Genomic DNA, 26,490 nt, shown 5'->3' on the forward strand with positions numbered 1-26,490 from the left:
GCGGCGTCGCTGAAAAGCGACGTCGGCGTCAACGTCAGCGTTTCCCGGCGACCTTGCCGATTACGACACACTTGTTAACACACACCCGCGCATCTGTACGTATTTACACACGTGCGCTGCAGCAGTCGAATCCACGCCTCACAGCTCCCTGCGAAAGGCCGGGAGAAAAGAGACGTGCAAATATTTGGGCGCGGACCAGCTGCGTGCGGAAGCGATATACACCGGAGATATAACGGACATCTTAATGCTCCGTCTTGCGTGGCACCTCCTCTTGCCGCGTAAACGTCGCGTCGCATCGGCAATTTATTTATCAACGAAGAGACGTTTCAATTAATTATGACGACGGTTCCGCGCGCGTGTGGCGCTTTATTACTTAATAAGAAAATCCATGGAAGCGCGATGATGTTAATGATTACGTTTCAAGACCGAAAAAGATTTCGGCGCGCGGTTTGCAGATATGTACACAAATTTACACACATATTTAAGCATTAAGATCCGCTTTGATCAAATATAAGAATTTTTTTATTCAATTAGATTTATTCTCATCGGTTCAAATTTGTATATCGTATATTCAAAGCTCGTCAAAATCAGAAGAGGATACTTTGATGATTTTTCTTGTAAGAAGAGTGGAATCGAAGCTGCGCTCGGTCGGCACTCGAAACTGGTTCCTTCGTCAAAGTTGCTAAATCCCGTCCCATTAACCTCTTGATCGACGATTACGAGCGAGTAGATAATGATCGACGATTCTGCGGTTTCGCTCGACCGACTCTTGATAAGTTCATTCGAAACTAGTCGCGAAACGCACGATCGGCCCATCGATCGCCGAAGTTTTTATCACCGTTCTGTCTAATGCTCGCGTCATAATGCCTCCGATACTCGAGATATAAATCTTTCTCGCGCCGATCGGTGAAACTCGTTAGAAACTCTCGACTCCGTTCGGCTCGGCCCGACTCGCTTCGGTTCGCTTGCGGCATGCCGCGATAAAAATGCATTCGCCAGGGAAACGTTCGTTATTCGTAATTAAAAGGGGCAGTGTAGATCAAAAAGAGTGTAAATCAATCGTTTTACTCGGTGTTGTCAATCCCATCGGGGGTTTACGCCAAAAGATTTTGTCATTTCAACTAAATCGAGAGAACAGTTTCTTATTTTCAAATTTTTCTTCTTAATAATCATTATTTATCCCGGTAAAATATTATATCTTTGAAGATGAAATGAAAATATCTTTTAAACAATAAATCTTAATTTATTTGAGTAACCGCAAGTATTTCCACAACATAAAAAGTAATATTAATAACTTTCTTTTTAAGATCAAAATGGAAGACGCTCGTTGTTTGATTTACATTGGAAAAAGAGTCTGGTTGCATTAATTGGAATTCTGGTTGGAAATGAACAAATCAAAACTTTCTAGTTGAATTATAAGTCTAATTGAAATAACCAGAATTCTGATTGATACGATCAGAATCTGATTCGTATATTTTCAATTAGAAATTTTCTCAGTGTAAAATGTTATCGGTACATAAATTTTACGTTATACAAATGAGCGTTAGCTATACCTGCAGTGGTCATTAAGAGATCGAATCTGTCACGATAAAAGTTAGGCCAAACGAAGATAAGCTTTTAAAAATTCTGTCTGTATATATCAGTTTGAATTCTCTTGTCAGCATTACAACAGAGAGCGTGACAAATGAATCGGTTTTTAAGCAGTTTTGTGTTATATATTTTGTTTAAATGTTATGAAGAGACTCATACACAGTTGGAACTATATACTTATTTCTATCATTTCAAAATTAAATTTGATAGTGTGCTTTTATTCTTTCTTTCCTTTTAAGTTAATAATTAGGTTACATATGTTTATAAAAGTCTAACTTATATTTTATCATCGAAAGTGTGAAACATATGAAAAGTTGGTATTATCTTAATTAAGAATGTCAATTAAGAGTGACCTATTTCCTTGTACATAAAATTTACATATGGATAGCAGTACTGTATTACTCAACAGCGATAGCATTTTAGAGTTAAAATATTTCCCATAAACCACAATAATATTTTTGCAACAAAAAATCAAAGGTCTGATGAAGGTTTTAGCGCAGTAATCAGTACGAAATAATTTCTTTTTTATTATTTATTTATGACAAAGGTAGACTCTAATATTTTTTCGAAGATGAGATAACATTCGGCAATTCCGAAAATTTTTTGAAACGCAATATTTTTTGCATATTTTTTCTTAAATAATCGATTCGCTTTTTTATGAGATCGGTTATCTTTGTACAGCACGAAGGTGAACGATAGGCAGATCAGGGTCAGAGGTAATCTGTACATATGCTCCGATAAAGATAGGCTGTTTCTCAAAAAAGCACAAATGCGTGAACAAATTTACAATAATTTCATAGAGAGAACAATCTTACTGGACCGTGCATTTGAAAATTCAACAATAAGAAATAGAAGTAATAGCCCTAACGGTCAAAGTTAGGTCTTTATTGCTTAAATAATTCAATCTGAATTACTATAGTACTTATACTATATATGTACATGCATATATACCGTATTTATAGTCATTATTTATTTATTTCGCACTGCGCGCCGAATTGATTTTTCGCACTTATAAACGCAATTAAACTACTGTAGTAATATCACGAATTAAATTGATAAGCTATCTTAATAATTTAATGTTCAATCATGCATCCTGTTAAAAAGATGTTAATAATAAATTTAGTTAACAATAATTTAATTTATTGCGAAAAATATTAAATAGTTTTTCAGCATATTAACACCTTTTTAATAAGATGCCTGATTGAACATCAAATTATTAAAATAGCTTATCAATTTAATTCATGATATTACTACAGTAATTTAATTGCGTTTATAAATCCGAAATATCAATTCGGCTCAGTGCGATTGACTACAAATATGTATATGCATGTACATATATAGTATAAGTATAGTAATAAAGATTTAATTATTTAAGCATTAAAAATTTAGCTTTGACCGTTAAGGCCATTACTTCTATTCCTTATTGTTGAATTTTCATAGAGAGAGGTCTTTAGGTTAGCAATTTCGTGCTCGCACGCGAAAATTAATATCTCATGATAATTACGGTTATTCTTAGCCTCGGCAGCGACGATGTTGCGTCTGTTGTGCGTCTATTGCATGTGCGTGACTCGGTCGATCCGTTTGCAACTCGATATTCCATAATCTCCGAGCCTCGACTCAAAGCCGATTTAGACTATTGTTTCGCATTCTGCGTTTCACTCGATATTGCGCACTCAATTAAGCGCGATCTTTCCTCGAGCGTGTCGCGCTCGAAAGGCGCGACCGGCTGCGACCGGCTTCTAAAGTTACCTGTAAAGCTTTCGCGTAACTTGCGCTTTCGATAACCGATGCGTCTACTACCTAACGCCTATATCTATCTCTAAGAAAACGCTCTCGCGAGCGTTACGCATGATCGACCAGCCGATCGTAATTCGCACCGATATAAGATCAATATGCGAGCAGGGGCAGACGTATTTTTAATTTTGGCGATAAGATAAAGTCACAAACACAATCATTGAGACTCTCGATCGGCGCAATCGGCTGAAAACGGCCGTGAATATATTTTTTCCATTTCATCTCTTTTTCTCTTTATTTCTCCCTTTCTCTTTCTCTGACTAAACACAACATTCTCTTTCGCTGGATAATATACGCGAACGCACCCGGCTACCTCTTCTCGTCCGCGATTTATCACGTCGAAGACGAAAACGTGCAATGGCAAATAATCGACTTGCGTGTAAATATTCCGGGAGAGAGGACTGAACGCGCCGTTAATAATGGCGTGGAAAAGCACGACTTGTTACCGTGCTGCAGCAGGGCATTATTTTCTTTTGTTGCACTCGACTTATGTCGAGCTTATCTCGACCTCGCTCTCGATCGGCGCATACCTATACGGGCGTCATGTAAATGCGTTCCAAAAAATAATTGGCCCGTATCTGTGGCTCTATATACATATAGGAGATACTTTTCTCCTCCTCCTACTCCTCCTCCTCCTCCTCCTCCTCCTCCTTTCGAGCGCCCGCATAAATTGTTCGTAACAAGTTTCACGTTCACCCCGCGAATCGCAAGAGGGATTGGCTGCGTTCAGCAGAAAAAGCAACTTTGCAACTATGTAAGATTCTTTAACCTTTAGAAGACGGGGATCGATTTTTAAAATCTCACAGCTTTTCCTTGAGTAAGATTTGTTACAATTCATTATATCTCTCACTGTATTCCTTGCTTCAAAATGTGAGTCAGTATAACACTGTTTCAGCGTCACTGTAGTAGTTTTCCCGTCCCGTAAAGATTAACATGACTGGTTTATACATTTAGATCCACTGATGAACTGAAGATAAGATCAGTCAATTAAAGAATCTTACAGTTTTAAAACTGCGTTTTTTGTTAAACGCTGTCACTGCGCACTGAAAAAAATGTTTGGTTGCAAATGGACAAACCAGAAAATTCTGATTATATTGTATCAATCAGAATTTCGGTTATCTCAACTAGAAAATTTCGCCTAACTCTATTTGCAAGCTACTGTAGTCTATATTATCATATTTTTATTTTTTATGTTTCCGTCTATTATAGTCTATTGTATCATATTTTATTTCATATCTATTACTCTGCTAACATGTAATCCTTTTCATAGTGCTTTGCACAATAAACTAAATTAAATTAAATTAAATTAAATTAAAATTTTCTTATTATATCTACTAAAAAATGTTCCGGTTAAATTTATTAAAATTCCAGTCGAGATAACCGGAATTCGGATTGATATAATTAGAATTTATCTAGTTTGTTTATTTTCAACCAAACATTTTTTTCAGTGCGCCCATTGCACTTTCGAGATTTCGAGTAAAATTTTTTGAGATGACGGAATTCCATTTCATTTGGAGTCATTCCACAGATTCATTAAAAAAACGCCAGATCTGTCGGAGAATCTGTTATTAAAATAATTCAGGAGACACCTCTGTTTTGCCTTAAAAAAGCGTGAAGATTAATACCTTCGCGACGATAAAAAGTGACATCTTTTTTTTCACATCTATTATAAGATAAATAATACAACTGGAAGCGTATTATAGTCGTTGCCCCGTGTGGCTCGTAAATTATTCGTGACAGTCGTTATCTTTACAGATGCTAGACGTTCGTTAACGCTTGTTACATTGAAGTGGCAGCGAGTCGTGTTTAAATAAAGAATTAATTCCTTGGCACCGTTTTTAACGTAGTCACAATCGTTGTTTTTGCTCAATGCTGGATGCTCGATTATTTTTCGATAATACCAAAAAAAAAACGGATTATACCGTACGTTTACTTAATTGCTGTCGCTCGCTGATTAGCCGTTTGTTAAGTCGAGCTTTACATACATTGATATTGCGCTCATTATCACCGTTGTGCTCGGTATCCACTGTAACGAAGATGAATCGAGAAGTTTTTGCAGCAATGAAATAAACACACGCAACGAGCATAATATTATTCAATACAGTGAAAGTGACTCCGATATCGCTGCAACGATAAGGAATACGCAGTATTTCTTGGGTTTAGATTATACCGCCTTAACACGTTGCCTTCTAGCAACTCCAGTTTCTAGCCAATTGAAAATTTGCTGCGTGAAACACGCTCTACTATTTGCACTAGTATTTGCATCAGTTTTAGAACGCCGTAGTTATTATTAAATATTTGCACCGCAACTGTTTGCAAAACTGAATATTTGTCGTATCGCCGTGGGACACGCGCTAAAATGACGGCAGCAATCGGACCTGGCATCGACATTTCTATCCTTTCTTTTTCGCATACGTTTCGCGAGGCGAGCCGAATTTTAATAGACCCTCGCTTACGTGCGTTTCACTCGTAACATCAGAGAAACAACCAGTTTCTCTGATTATGCGAGAGACACATCAGAGCTCGTGCAAGTTCGCTACAATCAAAGAGAAACCATAAAACGGTCAAATATGGTGACATTTTCGTATCACAGCGGTAAACACAGCCGCGAATATATCTTTATGCGTTTCTAGAATTAAAAAAAATAAAATATCGGTCAAGGATCAGTCTCAAAAGGTGATAGGATTTTAAATAAGACATAAAAAACATCTTCCTTTGAAATCGAAGAAAAGGATATCGTTTTGCTAGCAAAAATATTTTCTATAATCAAAATAATTCGAGAAATTCGTTTAAAATAATTTTTAAATATTAATCATTTTGAACGCATAATACTGAATATAATCTTGAAAACTTTCAAATCATTAGTAAAAATATTTTCTATCAAAATAGAGTACAGAATATTATTCATTAATACTAGCTGATTATATTGGTTCAGGATGAAGGATCAGATAACAGCATACTGAATATACATTAAAAATTTTTTTAATCAAATCGCAAGCAATAATATTTTCTATTAAAATATTGCAGCATGGTTGAAATATTTTTTGTCAATACTTGTTGGTTATATTATTTCAAAGTAAAGGACTCAAATTAGATAACAAGAGTGAATATATCTTGAAAATTTTTTTAATCAAATTACTATAGCAAAAATCGTTTCTGTCAAAATATTGCAGCATTGTTGGAATATTATTTATCAATACTGATTATATTATTTTACTAACTGATTACATTATTTCAAGGTTAAGAGCTCGAATTAAATAATTTAAGATATATTGAACATATCTAAATTTTTTAAATAAATTAAGCAAATTACTATAACAAAAATCGTTTCTAAAATATTGCAGCATTGTTGGAACATTATTTATTAATATCAGCTAATTATATTGTTTCAGGGTGAAGGGCTTATATTAGATAATAAAGAATGGCGAGATTATCATGGCACTTGGAGGGCAGGTATTACGGTTCCGTGGTCAATCGAAAATCGAAATTGCATAGCGCACAGGTATTTTTCGTCATAATAAAGCGCGCGATTCGTCGAGCGTGAAATAACTTGGAGCCGCGGCGTTTCACAGTGGCTCGCGCGATTATTAGCCGCTATCGCGTACTTACGCAACCGTCCTGTATTCGGAACGATGATATTTGCATGTTTCCGGGTGTACCTGAGTTGTTAGCCGCGCGAAGAGATAGCTCGATGTTGCATTCGAAGTGACGAATGACCCTATGTCTATCCGGGAAGTGAGATTGTGAGATACTTCGGTGTAAATAATCTTCACAGATTTAACGACGTATAAATCAAAGATAACTAGTAATGAAATCATATTAAAGAACCATCCATAAATCATGAAAGGAAAAGAATCGTCCGCTTATATTCTCCTAACGTTTCGTACGGAAATAAATTTCTTAAAAATCTTTTCTGTTCCCATAAATTTTCCTTAAAAAGTATCTCAGACATTCTGACGCCGATTACAACTCACTCGCTTACCGGCTATATAAGTCACGTGAAAAGAACGATTTTGCTGGAATATCTACAAATTTAGACACAAGTCTGAAAATAATTTCATTGGATAAAATTGTAATTTTATAGCAACCAGTTTTAACCTTCTATTAATTTAATAGAGTCCTGTTTATTTTAATAACGATCTACTGATTAATTTTGATAGTTTAATAAAAATATTTTTAGATCTAATTCTGCTAAATTTTTAGACTTCAGCAAAACCGTTTTTTTCCATGCAAGATATTAATCGTGTTTTTCATCAGCAGAACTGGTGCGCACTCAGTGCACATTAAAGCTGTTGTGCACGAATTTAAAAGTGAGATATCTCAATTATATATAATAAAATACCTAATGTATATTTTATCAAATAGCACAACAAAATGTATTGAGGATTTCGCGGTTTAATTCTCTTTTATATTTTTATTAAACATACATCTTATCATCAAAGTGCATTCAGTGCGCATCAGCTTTGCCACTGAAAAATGCTACAAGAAATAAATGAGTATTTCGACATTTACAGCGTTTTTCACTGGCAAGACTGGTGCGCACTCAGCGCACTTTAAAACCGTTGTACGCAAGTCGACGTAAAGATGTACGTTTAATAAAAATATAGAAACGAATTAAATGGCGAAATCCTCAATACATTTTATTGTGGTATTTGATATACATTGGGTATTTTAATAATTGGGATATCTCACTTTTACATTCAGATTAAGTTAACGTACAACAGCATTAATGTGCACTGAGTGCGCACCAGACTTGCCAGTGAAAAACGCTATTAGCCTCCTCGACAAAGCTGAAATAATTTGCAGCAGAAAGTCGCATGTCTCTATCGAGCTCTAGAGACTAGAATAAAGACTAGAGCACTCGACGGTCGATGCTCCGATCGATTGCTAGATATATCGTTGCGCGCACGCATACTCACGCACGCACGGCCGCGCGTGCCCAGAATCCATATATACTATGTAAATGCGAATTATATATACATATAATGAACCCGCGGTATCTCTCTTTTACTTTTTGCTCCGAAACAAGCGCGGCAACTGACATTTGTCTGGCATTCAAGCCGGGAATGCGTCATTGATGCCGATCGACATTAAGCATATGCAGGGTAGCGCGCAGTTAATCGGATTAGCTTCGCGTCTTCTGCGGATACGCGACGAATCGAGATTTTACTCTCCCGCTCCTCGTGAGGAGCGATCCTGTGCGACATGCAAATCAACGAGACGCGGCGAGGATGACGACGACGTCAATTGGACGAAGGAATGCACGTTGGTTTTACGACGCTTTGCTTTGATCGGCAACAGAAACCATTTATACTTCACACGAGATTCCCTAAAAGCTATTTCTCTTTCTTCTTACGAAGTATCGCAATTTGTATTTAGAGTTTGGAATATATTTGCAAATCATCGTTATAAAACGCGACTGATAAGTTATACGATGCAATTCGTTCGGATAAATCATCGAAATTAGTCGGTTACGAAACGGATCGTATCGGTAGCGTTCGATGACACCCGCGACTCCGGATTTTAATTTTGCAATCTGAAATCGACTTATGTATAAATAAGCGATACAAGTATCTGCATGATATGCTGGCAAAGTGCAGCGTTTAACGGCGTAAACAGCATTCATAATGGTACAGCGATTCTATACCTGAGAAGTAGAAGGATATAAGTCCAAAAGGTACTTGTTTTTCCTCAAGTGCGAAGTCTGCAAAGTTCAAGCATGGATATGGCTTACAAGATAAAACTTGTTTTTAAAATATAAATAATATCGTCATATTTAATTTCTACATATTTTTTTATGTGATTTACTGAAATATTCAATATTTGCACAGATTTTTATCGTTTACTCGATCAAATTATTTTTATTAACAACACGATTCGCTCAAAATTAAAATGATACAAAAAGACGTACGTAAGCAATTTGACAAGTCAGTGACTTTTTAAAAGGAGACTATGTTGAAAAATAAATAATCGAACTTTGGTTTAAAAAAAATTAAAAAAAATTGTGAAACTGCCCTCGTAAAAAAAAACGATAAGAATAATAATCTCCCTCTGTTCAAAATTGATGTAAAAATGACCCATCGTCCTTGCAGTTTTTTCCAAATTTCTCAAAGGAAGAGAAATAAAGATGTTATTCAGGTGCGACTTTTCAGGTGGAAAGACAGAGGGAGAGGGGGTGGGGAACGTTTACGGGGCGAGTTGCACAAAGTCAGAAAATTACGAGAACGAGGTTGGCGGATATCGAATAATCGCCAGTGGTCGAACCAGTCGGCCAGCGTTGTCGATACGACGATGTCGCAATCGCTCAACCGTAAACTGGATCCACTGGGCCAGTGGTCAACCGTGAATGGCCGACCACGCCCTCGTGCACCTTTCACAAGTTTCCTTTATAAAATGCTTCTTTATAAATTATATCTGTAAAATCGACAGGACGACAACGCGGCACGTTTTATCAGACTATTAACGCGGATCTTTCAAATTTGACGTCGCCCACGAGTTGACCATGTTTAAAATTAAAAGAAAAAAAGAAACGATGCACTTGTGATAACAGAATTATTTGGACAACTTTGACGAAAATTTTTTTCTTTTTTTTTTTTTTGATAGCTACTTCGTTTTATTCGACAGATTGGAAATTTCTTGCCTTTCAACGTTCTCTCTCGAGTGGAACGTCAACCGGGCGGCATTGCTGTGATATCGTGGCAACAAACTCGATCGATGTTACAGAATGCAAAGGTAGCGTTCGCTCGCGCTCGGCATCCAGGATGACGAATTATTTGATTCCGAAGCGGTCGGCAAAGACGGGGTTCTATAATCGATACTTGAAAGTCTTTGCGTGTAGGATACTTAGTTATTATTTTAGTGTATAATTGTCCAAACAAATTAATTAATATAGCAGCTTTCTTGCATTAACAACTCTGTAGCCGGGTATTCCTTATGTTGACAAGAATAAAAAATTATTAACAATTAAACAAAAACACATATTTATATAAATTTTAAATATAATAAATAATCTAAATCAGAGATTTTAAAATAAAATTCTAATTACAATTTTACGTGTCGAGTATTTTGATTATTCGTGTATTTTATTTATGTCTACATTTTGATTCTTTCAAAATGTTCTTTTTATTATACGGTATACACATAAAATTATAAATAAAATTTTATCTTAAACTGTATTTATAATTTTAAATTATTGATTGGTTTAAAAATATACATATTTGATAAAAATTAAAAAAAAATATCTTGATGTAATTTAATTCATCTATTTATAACATCTGAAACTTTTTTCGAAATCTATGCTATAAAAAGAAAACTAAGGTTGACGTCGTTAAATTTATATTATAATTGACACAAACTTAATTAAGCAATATCCGTATTATTTCATTAAAGCATCTAAAAATTTAACTAGATGCAGATCTAAAAATAATTTTGTTTGAATCATCAAAATAATGATGTAAAACGCTTAAGTATTGATAAAAATACTGCAAAAAATGTTAACATTCTAACAACCAGTTTAAGCGTCCTACATAATTATTTTAACGATTCAAACAAAATTATTTTCAACTCTGTATCTAATTAAATTTTTAGATGCTTCAGCAAAACCGTTCTTTTCATGCGGAAACTTTGCTTGGTACAATAATAGACATTAGAAAGCGATAGCTAACGGTCAATATATAGAAATGCAAAATGGTGCAAAGGTATTTCTTTATGAATAATCGTTACCGGGGAGCGGATGGACATTCCTTTAATTACAGACGGCTCTTAATTTAATTACGAAAGTCCTCCGAGAAACGCAGCTATGTTTCGTGCTAACGAACATCGAGAATAGAGGCGAGTGCACGGTTGGAATGTTTCCTACCGTATTTGCCGTTAGCGTCCGATTTCGCTACGTTAGATTTCATTCTGATTGCCGGACCCCTTTCTCCAAAAAGTTCCGCAAAGGTTGAACGAACGAAAGTCGCTTTCGCATGAAATCAAGGCGATACTTTCTACGTTTCCTACTCTTTCCCACGTAAGGAGATATTTTTGTATTTCAATAAAAGATCGACACTCACGACTGCGCGAGGGCAATAACTTTTATTTATATTCGCGATTATAAAATCCTCTTCGTGCACGTATCTTTCTCTCGCATCCTATCCCGATACAATATCGCAGCTTCCGCTTATCGTAGACAGGTTCGTTTCCAGCAAACGTAACGTCGAAGTAGCCAGCCCGTAGTTCCCCGTTCGGAATAGAAAAAGAAAAGGATCCAGCGACGCGAGGCGAGGAATACGAGGAAAGGGGCATTAGCGTGCTAAGCAGATGCAGATGAAACAAATGGATTCGCTCAGTGACCGTCGTAAATTCACGGTATCGCGACACGATCCGTACACTCTCGCACGAACGAGGGTACGCTGGCATCCTTCGCGGTGTGAAATTTGCCCGGTATCTAGGAGGACGAGGGTACTCCATCCGCATATAATTATAGGCGTAACGCTCGATTCCGCGTATTAATTTTACGATTTCATTACGCGGTTATTGTATATCTTGCAGTACTTTCGTTTAAAAGTACCTGATACATCGTAATTTGTTACTGCATCAGATCTGTACGCGAAATATACAGCCTTGGCCAAAAGTATTAAGCACCGCCACAATTTGACGTTAATGTTCTAACGATAAGTAAATTATAAAATTATAAGTAAGTTTTATTGAAAAATAACATCTTTTAATATTTTCTGTATTTTAATATTTTAATAATTTTATTAATTTTCCTTTGGATTTTATTATCGCCTTCTCTAAGAAAATGTAATAAACCGAAGATGCCTTTTAGCCAAGATTGTACAGTCTAGCGGCTCTAAATTGGAAATTTATCTACCGGAAGTTTGAAAAAGATTGCTGCAGTAAACATTTTTGCGTGCGCCACATATATAAACGCGAGGTTTATTTCTATTGAACGATTTAATCGAAAGCCACGGCGATTCACTCTGACGCGAACGATACGTTGTAATAAGCGATAGATGTAAAAGCGATGCATTACGCTGGACAATAATTTGTCAGTCTTTCGCGATGCGCGGTTGATCGATGTTGCATCCGCCTGGGATCGTTTAAATGGTAGCGCCAGTTTGTCGATAAGATTATTAATGGCATGAATTATTCGCGGCTTTTATCGCGATCTACACGGCAGCAAATCTCTCTTTTTCCGGGAGCCATCGCTATTTCGGATCTCCTTTCTTTTCCGACAATTAATGGCAGAAATCGGAATAGAAATTCACGTATGATTTTATGCGTCATTTATTCACTGCAAATCTAGTGTGTGATAAGTGCTTTATATGTGTGTAATTTACACGTTTAAATATGTAAATTTAAATGGAACTAAATTTACACACACAAACCTAAAAATAATTTTGGTGAGTGATCAAAATAATTATGTAGAATACGCTCAAGTTGATTGCTAAAATATCAAAATTTTTTTGCAGCATTGTTCATTTTTAATTCCCTACATAATTGTTTTATAAATCCACTTTTTGTACAAAACAAATTAAATCAAAACACATAATATGAAGGTATACTTATCACACAGGATTTTTTAAATTTGTAGAAATGTAATATGTACATTGGTGAAAGATATCAGCAGAACTAAAAATATCAATGTACATATATACAGAAAAGAATTATATGCACTCATAAATTATTTATAAAACATATACATTTATAAAACACGACGCGCGAGTTTCAAGATTTTTTCTTCCGGCCCAATCACGAGAAGGATACTTCCCCCTAGGTCATCGATTCCTGCTAAAGTCATCGACACGTGACTGCGCGACCGGTCCTGCAATCCAGTTCCGTCGCAGCCCAATCAGGCGAGGAGGTGTCCGGGAAGGGACAGGGATGAGGCGAGGAGTCTCGATCACTATCATCGGAATCAAGGACGTCCGCCTACGCTGAGCTTCCCGTATACCGTTACTACCGAATTCCGGCTTCTCCTCGGGTCCTCTTGTTTTCTCCCCCTCTCTCTCTCTCTCTCTCTCTCGTTCTCTCCCCGCGAGCAAACGCGGATGGTCGAATTCGGAAGATTACTGTCCCTCGCGAGCTCCGATCTGATCTTCTTCGGCTCGGCGCGGCGCGCGGCGGTTTCTATCCGATTCGCTCGGGGTTTCCTCACGTTGGAATCCGGATGCCGAGGAGCGAACGGTCAGGCGAGCGAGCGAGCGAGGAGCGAGCGAAGAGCGAACGACCCACAGCTGCACTCGCGGCATTCTTCGCGCGTTGCGAAATTGCGCGTGTTCTCCGTGGCGTGTCGCGTGTTCCTTCGCGTGTATTCCTCCTTCCCCTTTCTCTTCTTCTCTCTCTCTCCCCCGTCACGTGTATCAGCGGGTGTTCGCGTGTGGGTGGCTGGACGAGCCGGGACGTGCAACATCGTCGATAGCCAGCGTGCGCACGGTCATTGATGCGTCCACGCGTCCAGGTGTGCGTGCTCTACGAAACACGGGAGATGTCGATGAAGGATGTTAAACAGATTCACGAGAGATTTGAATATTCGTCAAACTAAAGAAAAAATTTTTGGTCGACGTACACAGAGAGAAGTTTTGTTAAAAATATCTAAAAGTTTAATTAAATACAGATTTAAACATAATTTTGGTAAACTATTAAAATTATTATGTAGAACGCACAAGTTGATCGTTAAAATATAAAATTTGTTACAGCATTACTATGTTTGAATCCTATATAATTATTTTGATGATCCAATAAAACTTTTCAGATTTGTGCGCGCGCGCGCGACTAACTGAATTTTTAGATATTTCCATAAAATTGTTTTTTTTATTTTTTGAGAATCTCAAATGAGAACAACGATTTTTTGTAGTTTTCCAATTTTTAACATCACAATCATCTTCTTTAATTATATTATATTATTATTATATTACATATAATAGTATATTATAATAATACAATTATTAAAATATACAGTTTGCAACAATAATACAAATATTAAACTTATTGTACAATAATACTGTTGACACTTCTACGAGTATTTTTTCAAACAAGCTTTTAACAATGTATCAAGATATAAAGATAATCCGCAAACTTGATGTATAATATAAATAGAATATGACGTTTTACTTTAATTATATGAAAATAATAAAGTAAAATAAAAATATAAAACTCTTATATATTAACTATAATATTACAGACAGTAATAAAGTGATAATATTATAAGAATCAGAATATCTTTTTAACGACATATTTTTTGTCCAACTTGAATTAGTAGACAATTCCATCTCTTATAACAATTTAAAATATAATAATATAATTTATATCTTTATATTTTATTCTATTAATTTAATTTAATTTTTCTTTGGAGAAAGTACACAATTTTTCCATGTTTAATGTTATTACATAAACTTCAATCCAGAAGTTCGTTAAGATGAATTTTTTTCCAAAACTAATTACTGAAAAATTTATATTTTATTGCTTATAATTTCGAAATTAATAATAATATATTTATATGGTAATATAATATAGATTTATATTAATAATAACTATATGTATTACATTAGTAATATACAGGGGGGATATCTCACAACTACCATATTTTCTCTTAAGAACGTATTCTTGAGGTAATTTTGAGATGAAAATCTTAATACAAAAATGTCGAGACTACAATAGTTTTTGAATTATAATTGATTAAAAGATAGTATGTAATTCGAAAACTATTATAGCCTCCATATTTTCGTATTAGAATTTTCGTCTTAGAATGGAATCAAAAGTATCCAGAAATAATAATAAAGGCTATAAAAGTAAAATGGTGTTTGACTTATAAGCATTTAAAATTAGCTTATAATTGAGCGGATGGGCGGAATAAAAGCTTAATTACAAAATTTTGATATAAATAAAAATTAAAATAACTTGCTACTTTTTTTATTATACATAAATGGATAAAATATTAAATAAATTTATATGTCTTTTTTTAAGAAGTTACATGTTATAAATCTTCTCTATTACAATCAATATTATATGAAAAAGTTAATTGCTCGAAAAAGGGCCTAAGTAGAATTGTGCCTTTATTCCGCCCATCCCTTCAATTACAGAAGTTGTGCGCCATCCCTTCAATTCGAAAAATTATTGTAGTTTCGATATTTTCATATTAGGATTTTCTTCTCAAAATTACCTCAAGAATATGTACTTAATAGTAAATGCTGTAGTTATGAGACACCCTGTATATCTCCAATAATATATTATTATTATCATTGCTTCATGATATTCTTTCGCTGAAGAAAAATCGATTCGAGTAACCACTTTAAAAAGATATTTGATTTTCTTAAAATATTGTATAATATTGTATAAATATATAGAAAATTTTTTTGGTGTTGTATTCTGCTTATAATATTATTTATATATAGAAAGTTTTATATCCAAAAAATCCATGTTTTTACAATAAATATTAACAATAACATACCTAAGGTATACCTGAGATTTAATTATACGATTGAGCATCAAATTAATACAATAGTATCTAAAATTCTGTATACATAACCGGTAAGATTCTGAAAGCGAATCAAGTTATTCGCAATGCAAATTCAATTAATTAACTATAATTTAACCTTTAATAAATTTCAATGATATGCTATTGTCTTCGATGAAATCAATCAGAATAAAGTATATTTTCTAACTAAACAGGTTACAACATAATACAAACAACAAGATAATTGCTTACTGTGTGGCCAAATAAAATAAAAAAATTGATATTAGCAACAGCAAAAATTACGATAAGAAGATGAGATTAAAGGAAATTTAAATAAAACCTGTCGCGTCGAAAGATCGATGCCCAAATGCTTTTTTAAATTCCATAATTTTTAATTATGTTAATGAAAACTAATATAAATCTATTTCGTTATTTTTGGCGGAAGTTTTTAACGCAGGAAATCATAGATTTTGTCTTAACAACATTGTTAAGGCAACAATCTGATACTTGCGTGAAATAAAATCAAAACACCATGATAAAAATATTACAAGCACGATGCAACATTATATAATACTATAAAATATTCAACATTGTTTCTCTCCTTCAATTTTTATTTAATTATGCACTAAATCATTGTACGTTTCATTGAGCGTAATAATTTTGATGGAATCTGAAAAGCTGACTGGGCTACCTAAGCACAGTTTTTTCCCAAGCGATATATCGGGTGTCAACGTGAATCTTCCTTGCATATCAAAATGCGGGCTGTTGCCGACCTATTGATAAGTCGACTGTTCACAGCTCGGTACGAAATTACATTTTACGATCGTCGCTAAATTAACGCTTTTGAATGGCTTCTTAGCGCCATTAGATTTAGCGAATTGCAATTATCTGCGCTATGCGTCGTGTTAATTGCGGCAGTGATGATCACTTAATAATAAACCTACGGTACTTGTTTGTAATTTTGCGCCTACCATATCTGATGACGCCACATAAATTTTCACTAATATACATACATTTTGATATGCTATTTCGCCAGTGTAATACCGATCATAAAATTTAACGTTTTCTCTAATTCTGAATCAATATCTTTTTGTAAGCAAAAAATAAATACGTTAAAAATTTATATTTATATTTAAAAAAAGTTAAAAAAATAATTTTCTCAATATATATTTAAAAATTAACATTTTTAGGGTTACAAACATTTGTTATAAAATTTTGTTAAATTTGTACATAAACATAGGGATGCCACGAAATATGTCAACTCATTCAAATTCGTTAGTATTTCAAAGTTTGACACAGAGGAAAAGGTGATCTCGCCGAGAAGTTCAATAACAGTTATCAGAATCATTCGATAATATAAGACATACAAAAGAGATCTATAGTACAGAGATATTTGAGGAGCAGACTTTCAAAATGCGTTTTGTCTAAAATTTATAATTTTCAGAAAACGAGAAAGAAAGAAACTACGCACACAAGAAAACTACGCAGTTTATATAAAATAACAATATATCAATCAGTATACGATATGAAATATCTATTAAACAAAATTGTTAAACACTTAAAAATATTAAATAAAATTGCTAAACAATTAAAAATATTAAACAAAATTACTAAAAGTGTTAAACAAATACATTTTGTTTGTCTTTAGTTAAAATACATAATGCACTTTGAAATATTTTTTCAGCATATAAATTAACGATGAAAAAATGCTTCCTGAACATCTCAGAGTAACTTATAATATGAGTTTTTCAGCACTGAACACTATGCCATTTCTTATAACTAAAAAAATGAAACTTTGGACAAAACGCTTTTTGAAAGTTTGCTCCTCATATATATATATTTCCTTGAGAGATTATTTTAAAATCTCTTGAAAACTCCTTTAATACTCTTGTTGTCATAAGGATTTGATATGACAAATTTTGGAAGAAAGAAGAATCTTCAAAAGATTTGAAGAATCTCTGCGATAAAGTTAAAAGAACGAATATCCTTAGATATCGACTTAAAATTATAGCAAATATAACTATTCGAAAATAACTGATAAAGTAGAAATTTGCTTGCCAAACCTGTAGCTTCGTATTAAACAATCAATTAATCAATTGAAAATCACGAACCCAGGATCAATACAACTAAATCAATCAAAAATTACAATCTCCATTTTTCGATTTGGCAATATCATATGGTATTCAAATACGGGATACAAGTATAATTATAATGAGATTGACATATATGTGAATAACAGACTGGAGCAACTACTATTAGATATGCCATTATGGGCGTCTTTAAATATTTTGAGATTGATGATGTCAATACGAAAGACGTCTTCAAGTCTGTTATGCTCGAGGAAGCTGACGAAGATGTTAATATTTGATAGTATGAATTCACAGAATTACCAATATGGATCTATCAATCGTACGTATCGATGCCAATGATAAACGTTCTATTCATGATACATATCGCGAATTATAGATTGTCCAAAGTTTTTGAAATAAATGAGTAATTATCGAATCGGATTACGGACCATGACTCCTTGTTTCCGGTGTGTAGAACTGTCGTGAGACATGTGTCGTCTTCGAAATGATTTCTCGTGGCCAAAAAAATTCCATATTGAGTAGACATTCATATTGCAGCAAAATGTTACTGTAACAAACATCTAACTTGAGTAATAGTTTAAAGAAGTGTTTTGAAAAGAAAAACTATGTATTTCGAATGACAATATTAAATAAACTATCTTACATCTTACATCTTTAAATATATATTATAGTTTAAATTAAACAAAAACATTGAAAATAAAAACATTATTTTCTTATATTTTAATCTGTCTATATCATACATCTTTCTTCGCTCTTTTTAACGTCATACAAAATGCGAGTGTGTTTAAAAAATTTAATTATTCGTAATTATACGTGATGTAATTAGCCAATTTAAAAAAAAATTTTTTAACTAATGTTTTTGGAATAAAAAATAGTTTTATAGTAACTGAATAATAATAGCAAAATTTTAGATAATTTCAAAAATTGTATGTAAAGTGAAATTAGGTATTGAACTTAATTCCTGCCGTTTTTTCGTCTCCAAAATTGATTTGTTTCGAAGGGGAGATGAATGAATACCTTATCAAAGTAATTTCCTCCATTTTCTACTACTTTTTCCCATCTCTCTGGCAACAGGGCAATCCCACGACGGTAGAATTCAGTGTCTTTCGAGGCGATCCATTCATCCACCCATTTTTGGACTTCGTTATGACTGGAGAAGTGTGTATCCGTAAGTGCGTGTTGCATCCATCGGAAGAGATAGTAATCCGACGGTGCCAAGTCTGAAGAGTACGCTGGATGCGGGAGAACTTCCCATTCAAACTCTAGAAGTGCCTGCTTCACGCTTTTCACGACATGCAGTTGAGCGTTATCATGCAACAAAATGACTTTGCGTTGATTGTTGACTACGGATGATCTTTTTTGCATCAATTCGTCATTCAATCGGTATAATTGCTGTTTGTAGCGATCAGCTGTAACGGTTTCATTTGGACCCAAGAGTTCATAATACAGTATACCTTCCTGGTCCCACCAAACGCACAGCAAAGTCTTATGCCCGTGAATATTCCTCTTCGGCGTTGAAGCGGATGATTGGCCGGGGTCCACCCATGATTTTTTCCGCTTGGGATTATCAAAATAAATCCATTTTTCATCGCCAGTCACGATGCGACACAAAAAACTCTTTTTTTTTTGCCTGGTAAGCAAAGAAGTCGCAATAGTCAAACGATTTGAAATGGCACTTTCTGACAACTCATGTGGTAGCCATCTCCCTTCCTTATGGATCTTTCCCATGGTATGCAAGCGTCTTGAGACGGTCGTTCGAGCAACATTTAACTGTTTCGACAACTCTAAAAGCGTTTGAACTGGATTCTCATCAAGCAATTCTTGCAGCTCGGCATCTTCAAATTTTTTCCGTTCTTTGTCTCTCACATTAAAATCACCGTTTCGGAAGCGTTCAAACCAAACTGCACATGTACTTTCCGATGGAGTTTCATCACCATACACTTCGGATAATAAGCGATGCGCTTTAGCTACGGTTTTCTTGAGGTCGAAGTAGTGAAGAAGCACATGTCGGAAAAACAGCTTATCGCGATTCATTTTCAATCGATTGGAAAATCTCTTTGGCGTCGAGAAATCTAACCTGTGAGGATTGAATCACTTTCAGCGATGTCTGAACTACGAAAGACATATGTGATATAACTTCATCGTCGAAACTCGCCAGCAGTTGAAGCACCCTCTAGTAGCAAGCGGCAGGAATTAAGTTCAACACCTAATATAACGAATTCTGTACGTAAACAAATTTTCATTTCGTCTTTTCTTTCTCATTGTTTAGAAGAGCTTCTATGTTTGTTTATAAAATGGAATCGATCGAAAGCGAAAAGTCAACAGACTGACAAGAACAAAGAAAGATTTTGAATTTCCGTTAGAAAATTGTTAACGAATATTATAATATTAAATTCGTATTATTGTGACATAGATGGGAATAATCAGATTACATTATTTTTAATAATAATAATAATTTGGATAAATAATATTAAAATTAATAATAGTCTCACACACACACACACACACACACACACACACACACAATGTTCAAATCACCAAGAATGATAAGAAACAATGAACAAGATATATGTATAACAGTATGCGAAATACTTAGTTAATTTATATTAATTTATTAGTTTTGATTAAAATTGGAATCCATCCAATGCAAAACAAATTATATAACATTATTAAAGTCAAAGTTTTAAAAATCGCTTGTATAAAACGAGTCGAGCAAAATAAAAATTCCGTCCTCTCAATTTTTATAATATTATCAAGCCAGCGCAAGCAAATTTAAATTGTAATGTCAGTTTAATGTTGAAAATTTCAACGCAAGAAGGTTGGCATAACAGTCAAAATCTATTTAGAGAAGCAACATTACTCACCAATTAGAAGTAATTTAGTTAAAAGAAATCGTAAACCCTGAGTGACAAATTCGATGCATAAACGATTGATAAATCAAAGAATAAAATCGTCCATCTGTAACGCATTGGACAAGAAGCAACGTGTTTTGAAAAATACACAATTAGGCAAAAAAGAAAGAGAAATTGAGAAAAATTATAAGAAAATTGCACTTACCATTGTGGCCCATTGCCGTATTACTCGAAAAATTATAACAACCGGTGCGTTACTAATAAAATTTATTATATATATATATAAATTTAAGCCTTAGAAAGTTTACCAAGTATACAAGGGGAAATCAGGATTTCAAGATCTTTTCAAATATTAAAGTAACACTTAAGAAATAATCATCTCTAAAAAATAAATTGTGAGTTCAAGATTTATTATTTTGCCTAACATTATATAAAAGCGATTTTTAAGAGTTTTAAGACTTTAATTTCATTGATTATCTACTATTTTTTTTTTTAAAGGAGATTTCAATCTAAATTAAAGTATTTAATAAATTAATTCCTTGAATTAATTATTTTTTATATAATATTTCAATTTGTACAATAATGTCTGCATATTTTCTTGTCTTGATTATTTTGTTATTAATTGTAAACACGACACAAAAAATTTTTATCAATTTTAATTTTTGAACAAATTATTATTTACTTTTAATAATAAAGTATGCCTTTTTCCATGTGGAAAAAGAATCCAATTTTATTTTCATAGTAAGGAAATAATATCCTCCGAGAAATTTTAAAGTCGAACACTTCTAGAAAACTTTTACGCAAACTCATTAAATTGTTGGCAATTTATTAAAATGTACTATGACCTTGTGGACTTCTATAAACTAAACTAAATTATTTATTTAAAAAAAAAAACAAAAAAAAGAAAATAAGATTTACGTACTTAGTTGTTCGTGCGCGGCATTGAACTTCAAGAAGCAAAGCCGCATTTCTTTATCCAATGGCAGCACGTCGACAATCCGATTAAAACTGGCGAGCACTGCGACAATGGTGTATATGTTGTCCTCTTCCTTGTAAGTCCAATGTACGACCAACTCGCCACTTAACTTATTCCAGGCGAGATTTTCCACGCGACCATTGAATTTGACGCGCACAAAGGCTGTCATCGCACACTTGTTGACATTCCATAATGACAGCGATCCGTTCTTCCTTCCACCTATACAAAGCAAGCCGGATACTTGCGGGTGCCAAGCGACCGCCTGTCGAATATAAACGTTTTTACATTCCACTTATCCTTGATAAAATGTGATTTGTATAGAATAGTATCGGTAGTTGAAGATAACCGTAAGATAAAAATTAATATCAATTTATAATTATGAGCAACATTCAAAGTAGGCGGATTCTCGAATTTACTTTACAGAAAATTATTTAAAGCATCATCTTTTTACTTGCGCAAAAAGAATGGTTTTACTGAAGTGTCTAAAAATTTAGCTAAATATAATTCTGAAAATAAATTGTATTAGATTATCAAAATAATTATAGAGCACTAAAACTGGCTGTTAGAATGTCAAAACTTTCTGCAGCATTGTACATTATATTTGAGAATTCTACATAAGAATCTTGATAGTCCCATCAAAATTATTTTCAAGTCTGTATCTAACTAAATTTTTAGGTACTCTAGCAAAATTCTTTTTTCTGTGTTGCATTCGCAATTATTATAAATTCTTATTAATTATATTGAATAATTATAGATACGTGAAATAAAATTCGAGTTACACTCGTGTATGGTTTAACATTTGTTAAACTGTGTACCGATCATGAAATCTGAATACTATTTTCGTAACATTGAGTGAGTAAATCTCTCTAGCTTAATGAAGATTATGATGAGATTATTGAAGATTATTGAACAGCGTTTCACCGGCTTACCTTTACAGGTTTAAAGAATCTGATATTGAAACAAGGAGTCAATTCCGACCAGGAAAATAATCGGACGATTTTGTCCTCCCCGGTCGATACAAGATACTTGTAATTTGGCGAGAAACTCAAGTTCAGGATCTCGGCTCTCGTAAGCTCGAGCCTGGTGTGCAGCAATATACCCGTGTCAGGATCGAATATTGATATTTTGCCGGCGCATCCGCTGCAAATGTAACATTATAAATTTTTCATTTATATTTTTCACACATCATTTTATTATTATAGTCTATTATAATACGGTTTTGTTTGTTTATATTTCCGATTATCCGATTTACAGATCATAATATGCTAAATAAGCGTATTATGACCTTACGATTTATATATATATATATAATAATAGTATATATAAATGGACTTAAGTTATGAAATTAAGATAAAAAAATATATCTTTTTAAATGCCTAATCTGTAATGAATTATGATACATTGAATTTGAAATGCATTTTATTTATAGCATTATAATCCTAGGTACTTTAGCTAAAACTTTTTGTTCCGCACGCTCGAAAAAAAATAATTAGGATATCTAGTACGTACTCTACTATCACAAGGAATTAATATCCACAAAGAATTTTCAAAGAATTAAAACTATAGCGCATAAAAAAATTTAAGCAGTAAGTAAATTAATATTTTATTGGCCTATAATATTCTCTTCATATTTGACTAAATGGTCAATTCTTTTAACTACAATCACTTACAATTTATACGCCTCAATTATAGAATGAGCTTTAGATTTACTACTGTTTACGTTATTACCTTACATTTCTATTGCGATTGACCGATTCACTTACTGCTTACGTCTTATTGCCTTACGTTTTTTTGTGTGCCATAGTTTTTAATCATAAAATCGATATTTACGTAACGATCTGACGATCATAAGCTGACCAGCAAACGCAACGCATAACACAGCCTTTTTCCTCCAACCGACATTTACACATGACGTCCCACAAGATTTTTTGCTTTTTCAAATCGTACATCACGAGCGTCGAGGTGTCGTTTTCAGGAATGAGGACAGACATTATCAATTTTTTGCCTAAAATGACATGGATGATTTGTGTTTATTATCTTAATTAGAATGGGACATGTTGTATAATTATTTTCTACATGTCTCTCAACAGACCTTAATGATGCAACAAAACATCATTTTTGCTGTTACAACTGCTGAACTTTTTTTTCAACGTTAAAACGTGATATAAAAAATGTATAACTTGTAAAAAGAGTATTGTAATTATCGCATAGACTTGCCAGTATCAAATTATTCGAAACAATCATTGTTTGTACGACACGTGTCACGCTTTGTATTGAAGGATAACAAGTTACTTGTTACGCTGTTTCCCATCCTTTTTGATATTACACTCACCGTCACTGGCCCATTTAATGTCGGTGATTTGATTGATATCATAAGTTACCGAATTACATCTGATGACACTGGATGACACCCTTTCACCGTCATTATCATATATAATCAGGCAATCATTGTAGGACACGGCCAACATGTTATTGCAGCTCCAATCCATCGCCATAATAATATTCCCTTCAATATCAGAAGTCATCTAAGAGATACGAATTTAACAGGTAAATCTGAATTACTTTGAACCAATTGCGACGTACCCTGCAAAAGGGCTACATCTTCCGGCACAGACAACATCTTTTCCGCACTTCCTATCAGGATCCTCTTGCGGGGTATGCACTTCCAACCATCTGTCTTCTCGTATTCCGAACGCGGATTCCGAGGTCGTCGCATCATCGAGCTGCTAAAGCGTAAAATCTTGTCTTGATCTAATTCTATCGAGAAGCATATTTTTCGATTTTATTCATTCATCATATGTTTAAAAGACGAAAATACATTTAAAAATCCTAAGCAACTAGTGTTTCTTTAGATAATGTCAAACAATCTATAATTTGCTCTTTCAGGATATTATTTTTGTCATATATAATAATGAATAGAAATTATTAGTTTTGTATGTTGTAATTCTGTTCATAATTTTAGATGTCCCTGTAATGTGAGAAACGTTTGAAAAATTTAAATGTATATATATATATATATATAGATCGCCTAAAGTGGCTTTTAGAATTCTTTTTATCTAGAAGCTACAAAATACAAAACAATAAACAGAAAAATTATTATAGGCGAATGTATACTTTTGTATTAATTAGCTTTATTAACTAGAACGATTATATATTAACTGGATATATATACATTTTATTATAATCAAACATTACCTGGTATTAAAACCTGTTCTAACATTATCGCACGCAAAGCCTTACGTCGATATGTAGTATCCAGCGAATCAACCTGTTTTTTAAGAGAATCAAAATACGGTTACGCAATTGGAATCATAAATGGATATTGTTTTGTATATTCGTACCTCTTTACAAACGTCTATTATATTCGTTTTCTCTGTTGATTTCTCCTTCATTAACAGATAATGAGCCATATCGAAATTATAACCACGTCGGGAGGGTAAAAATCTGTCCCCCAAATAGATCTGTTTCGATATCGACGTACACGCCTTGATTTTCATACAGTTTGGATGCCGAAATTTCTGCGCATTGTATTGCTCAGGATCTTCGTTGATAGGCTCTTTGGTAGATAACAGAGGCCATTTCCGTGGAATAATCTTGATAAAACATAAAAATTGTATTATATATATATGCCCGGGAAAAAATGTTTCGCATATAATTATGTATAATTATATAAAATCACATAAAATTATATATAATTATATAAAAAATTGACATATTTTATATACAATTATATATAATTATATATAAAATATATCAATATATATACAACATTTTTTCCCGAGTGTATATGTCACAATCAAAGTGTTAACTCAGTAAATGTATACACTTAGTCTGCTGCAGTCAGTGTATCCATTTATTAAAATTAACACTTTGACTATAACATATATACAAAATATTAAATAAAGATATATATATATACATTTATACATATATATACACGCATACACAACTATTCATGATTCGCGTGGGAAAATTCGAGCGCAGATTTTTTCCTTAAACATGAGAAAAACGGAACAATTGATACATTCTCGATCAGATATCTCGTGAAAATTTTTTATTGAATAAAGAATTAGGATCTCGCGAACTGAAAACAGATTGCAGGCTGCAGATATTTTAAATTTCACGAAAAAATTCCTATGTACTCTTTAGCATTCCAGGTAGGAAAACGCGTTATATTTTCGGGATTTATTCGAAGGTCGGAGACTAATTCCCTAGCATATCAGGGTGATCGATCGATCGCCGCTCAATCGTTAGCCCGTGACCGTCGTAGCTAATTGAAAGCTTCATTCCCACGGTGAATCGGTGGAGGACGCGGTGGGGCCCGAACCGGTCAGCGACGACATTATGAGATGCGAAAACGCCACGCATACGCGCCGCTCCGTTCGTGGGCCGTACCACCTGCGGCAAAACTCTGTCTCCTGCAGGGGAAACTCTGCTCCTTGAAATGAGAGACAATAAATTTGAAGAACGAGAGAGAGAGAGAGAGAGAGAGAGCACGGGAGAGAGAGAAAGAGCTACGACAGTCGAGCTGTATGACGCCCTGATCTATAAACAGCATTTTTATCGTAAACGTTTAAGCAAACGCTCCCCCAAGTTCAACACATTGGAATTAACTTCAACATTTAATTTGCAACATTCGCAGAACTTGGAACATTCGTACAAAATGCTGCACGAGGTATTTAAAAAAATCAAACGACGAGATTGAAAAGACGAAATTGATTTTTCCCAGCATCCATGGGGGGGGGGGGG

General features: G+C 34.0%; 2 protein-coding genes across 2 annotated transcripts in view; both read right to left on the bottom strand.

The window, feature by feature from the left end:
* Positions 1 to 3,217, bottom strand: part of LOC108757612 (protein dimmed) — a 23,806-nt gene extending 20,589 nt beyond the window's left edge. The window contains exon 1 of the mRNA XM_018502074.1: positions 3,095 to 3,217. Coding sequence (XP_018357576.1) covers positions 3,095 to 3,190 — 96 coding nt within the window. The 5' untranslated portion in view covers positions 3,191 to 3,217. The remainder of the gene's footprint in view (positions 1 to 3,094) is intronic.
* A 15,103-nt stretch (positions 3,218 to 18,320) lies between these two features.
* The window catches only part of LOC108757703 (protein cortex), a 43,674-nt gene continuing 35,504 nt past the window's right edge, over positions 18,321 to 26,490 (bottom strand). The window contains exons 2-9 of the mRNA XM_018502207.1: positions 25,083 to 25,334; positions 24,937 to 25,009; positions 24,325 to 24,498; positions 24,074 to 24,247; positions 23,572 to 23,746; positions 22,671 to 22,881; positions 21,688 to 22,003; positions 18,321 to 18,460 (exon numbers count right to left, since the gene is read on the bottom strand). Of these exons, the coding sequence (XP_018357709.1) occupies positions 18,321 to 18,460; positions 21,688 to 22,003; positions 22,671 to 22,881; positions 23,572 to 23,746; positions 24,074 to 24,247; positions 24,325 to 24,498; positions 24,937 to 25,009; positions 25,083 to 25,334 (1,515 nt within the window). The remainder of the gene's footprint in view (positions 18,461 to 21,687; positions 22,004 to 22,670; positions 22,882 to 23,571; positions 23,747 to 24,073; positions 24,248 to 24,324; positions 24,499 to 24,936; positions 25,010 to 25,082; positions 25,335 to 26,490) is intronic.

The sequence above is a fragment of the Trachymyrmex cornetzi genome, unplaced genomic scaffold (genome assembly GCF_001594075.2).
Source record: "Trachymyrmex cornetzi isolate Tcor2-1 unplaced genomic scaffold, Tcor1.1 scaffold147, whole genome shotgun sequence".
Classification (NCBI taxonomy): Eukaryota; Metazoa; Arthropoda; class Insecta; order Hymenoptera; family Formicidae; genus Trachymyrmex; species Trachymyrmex cornetzi.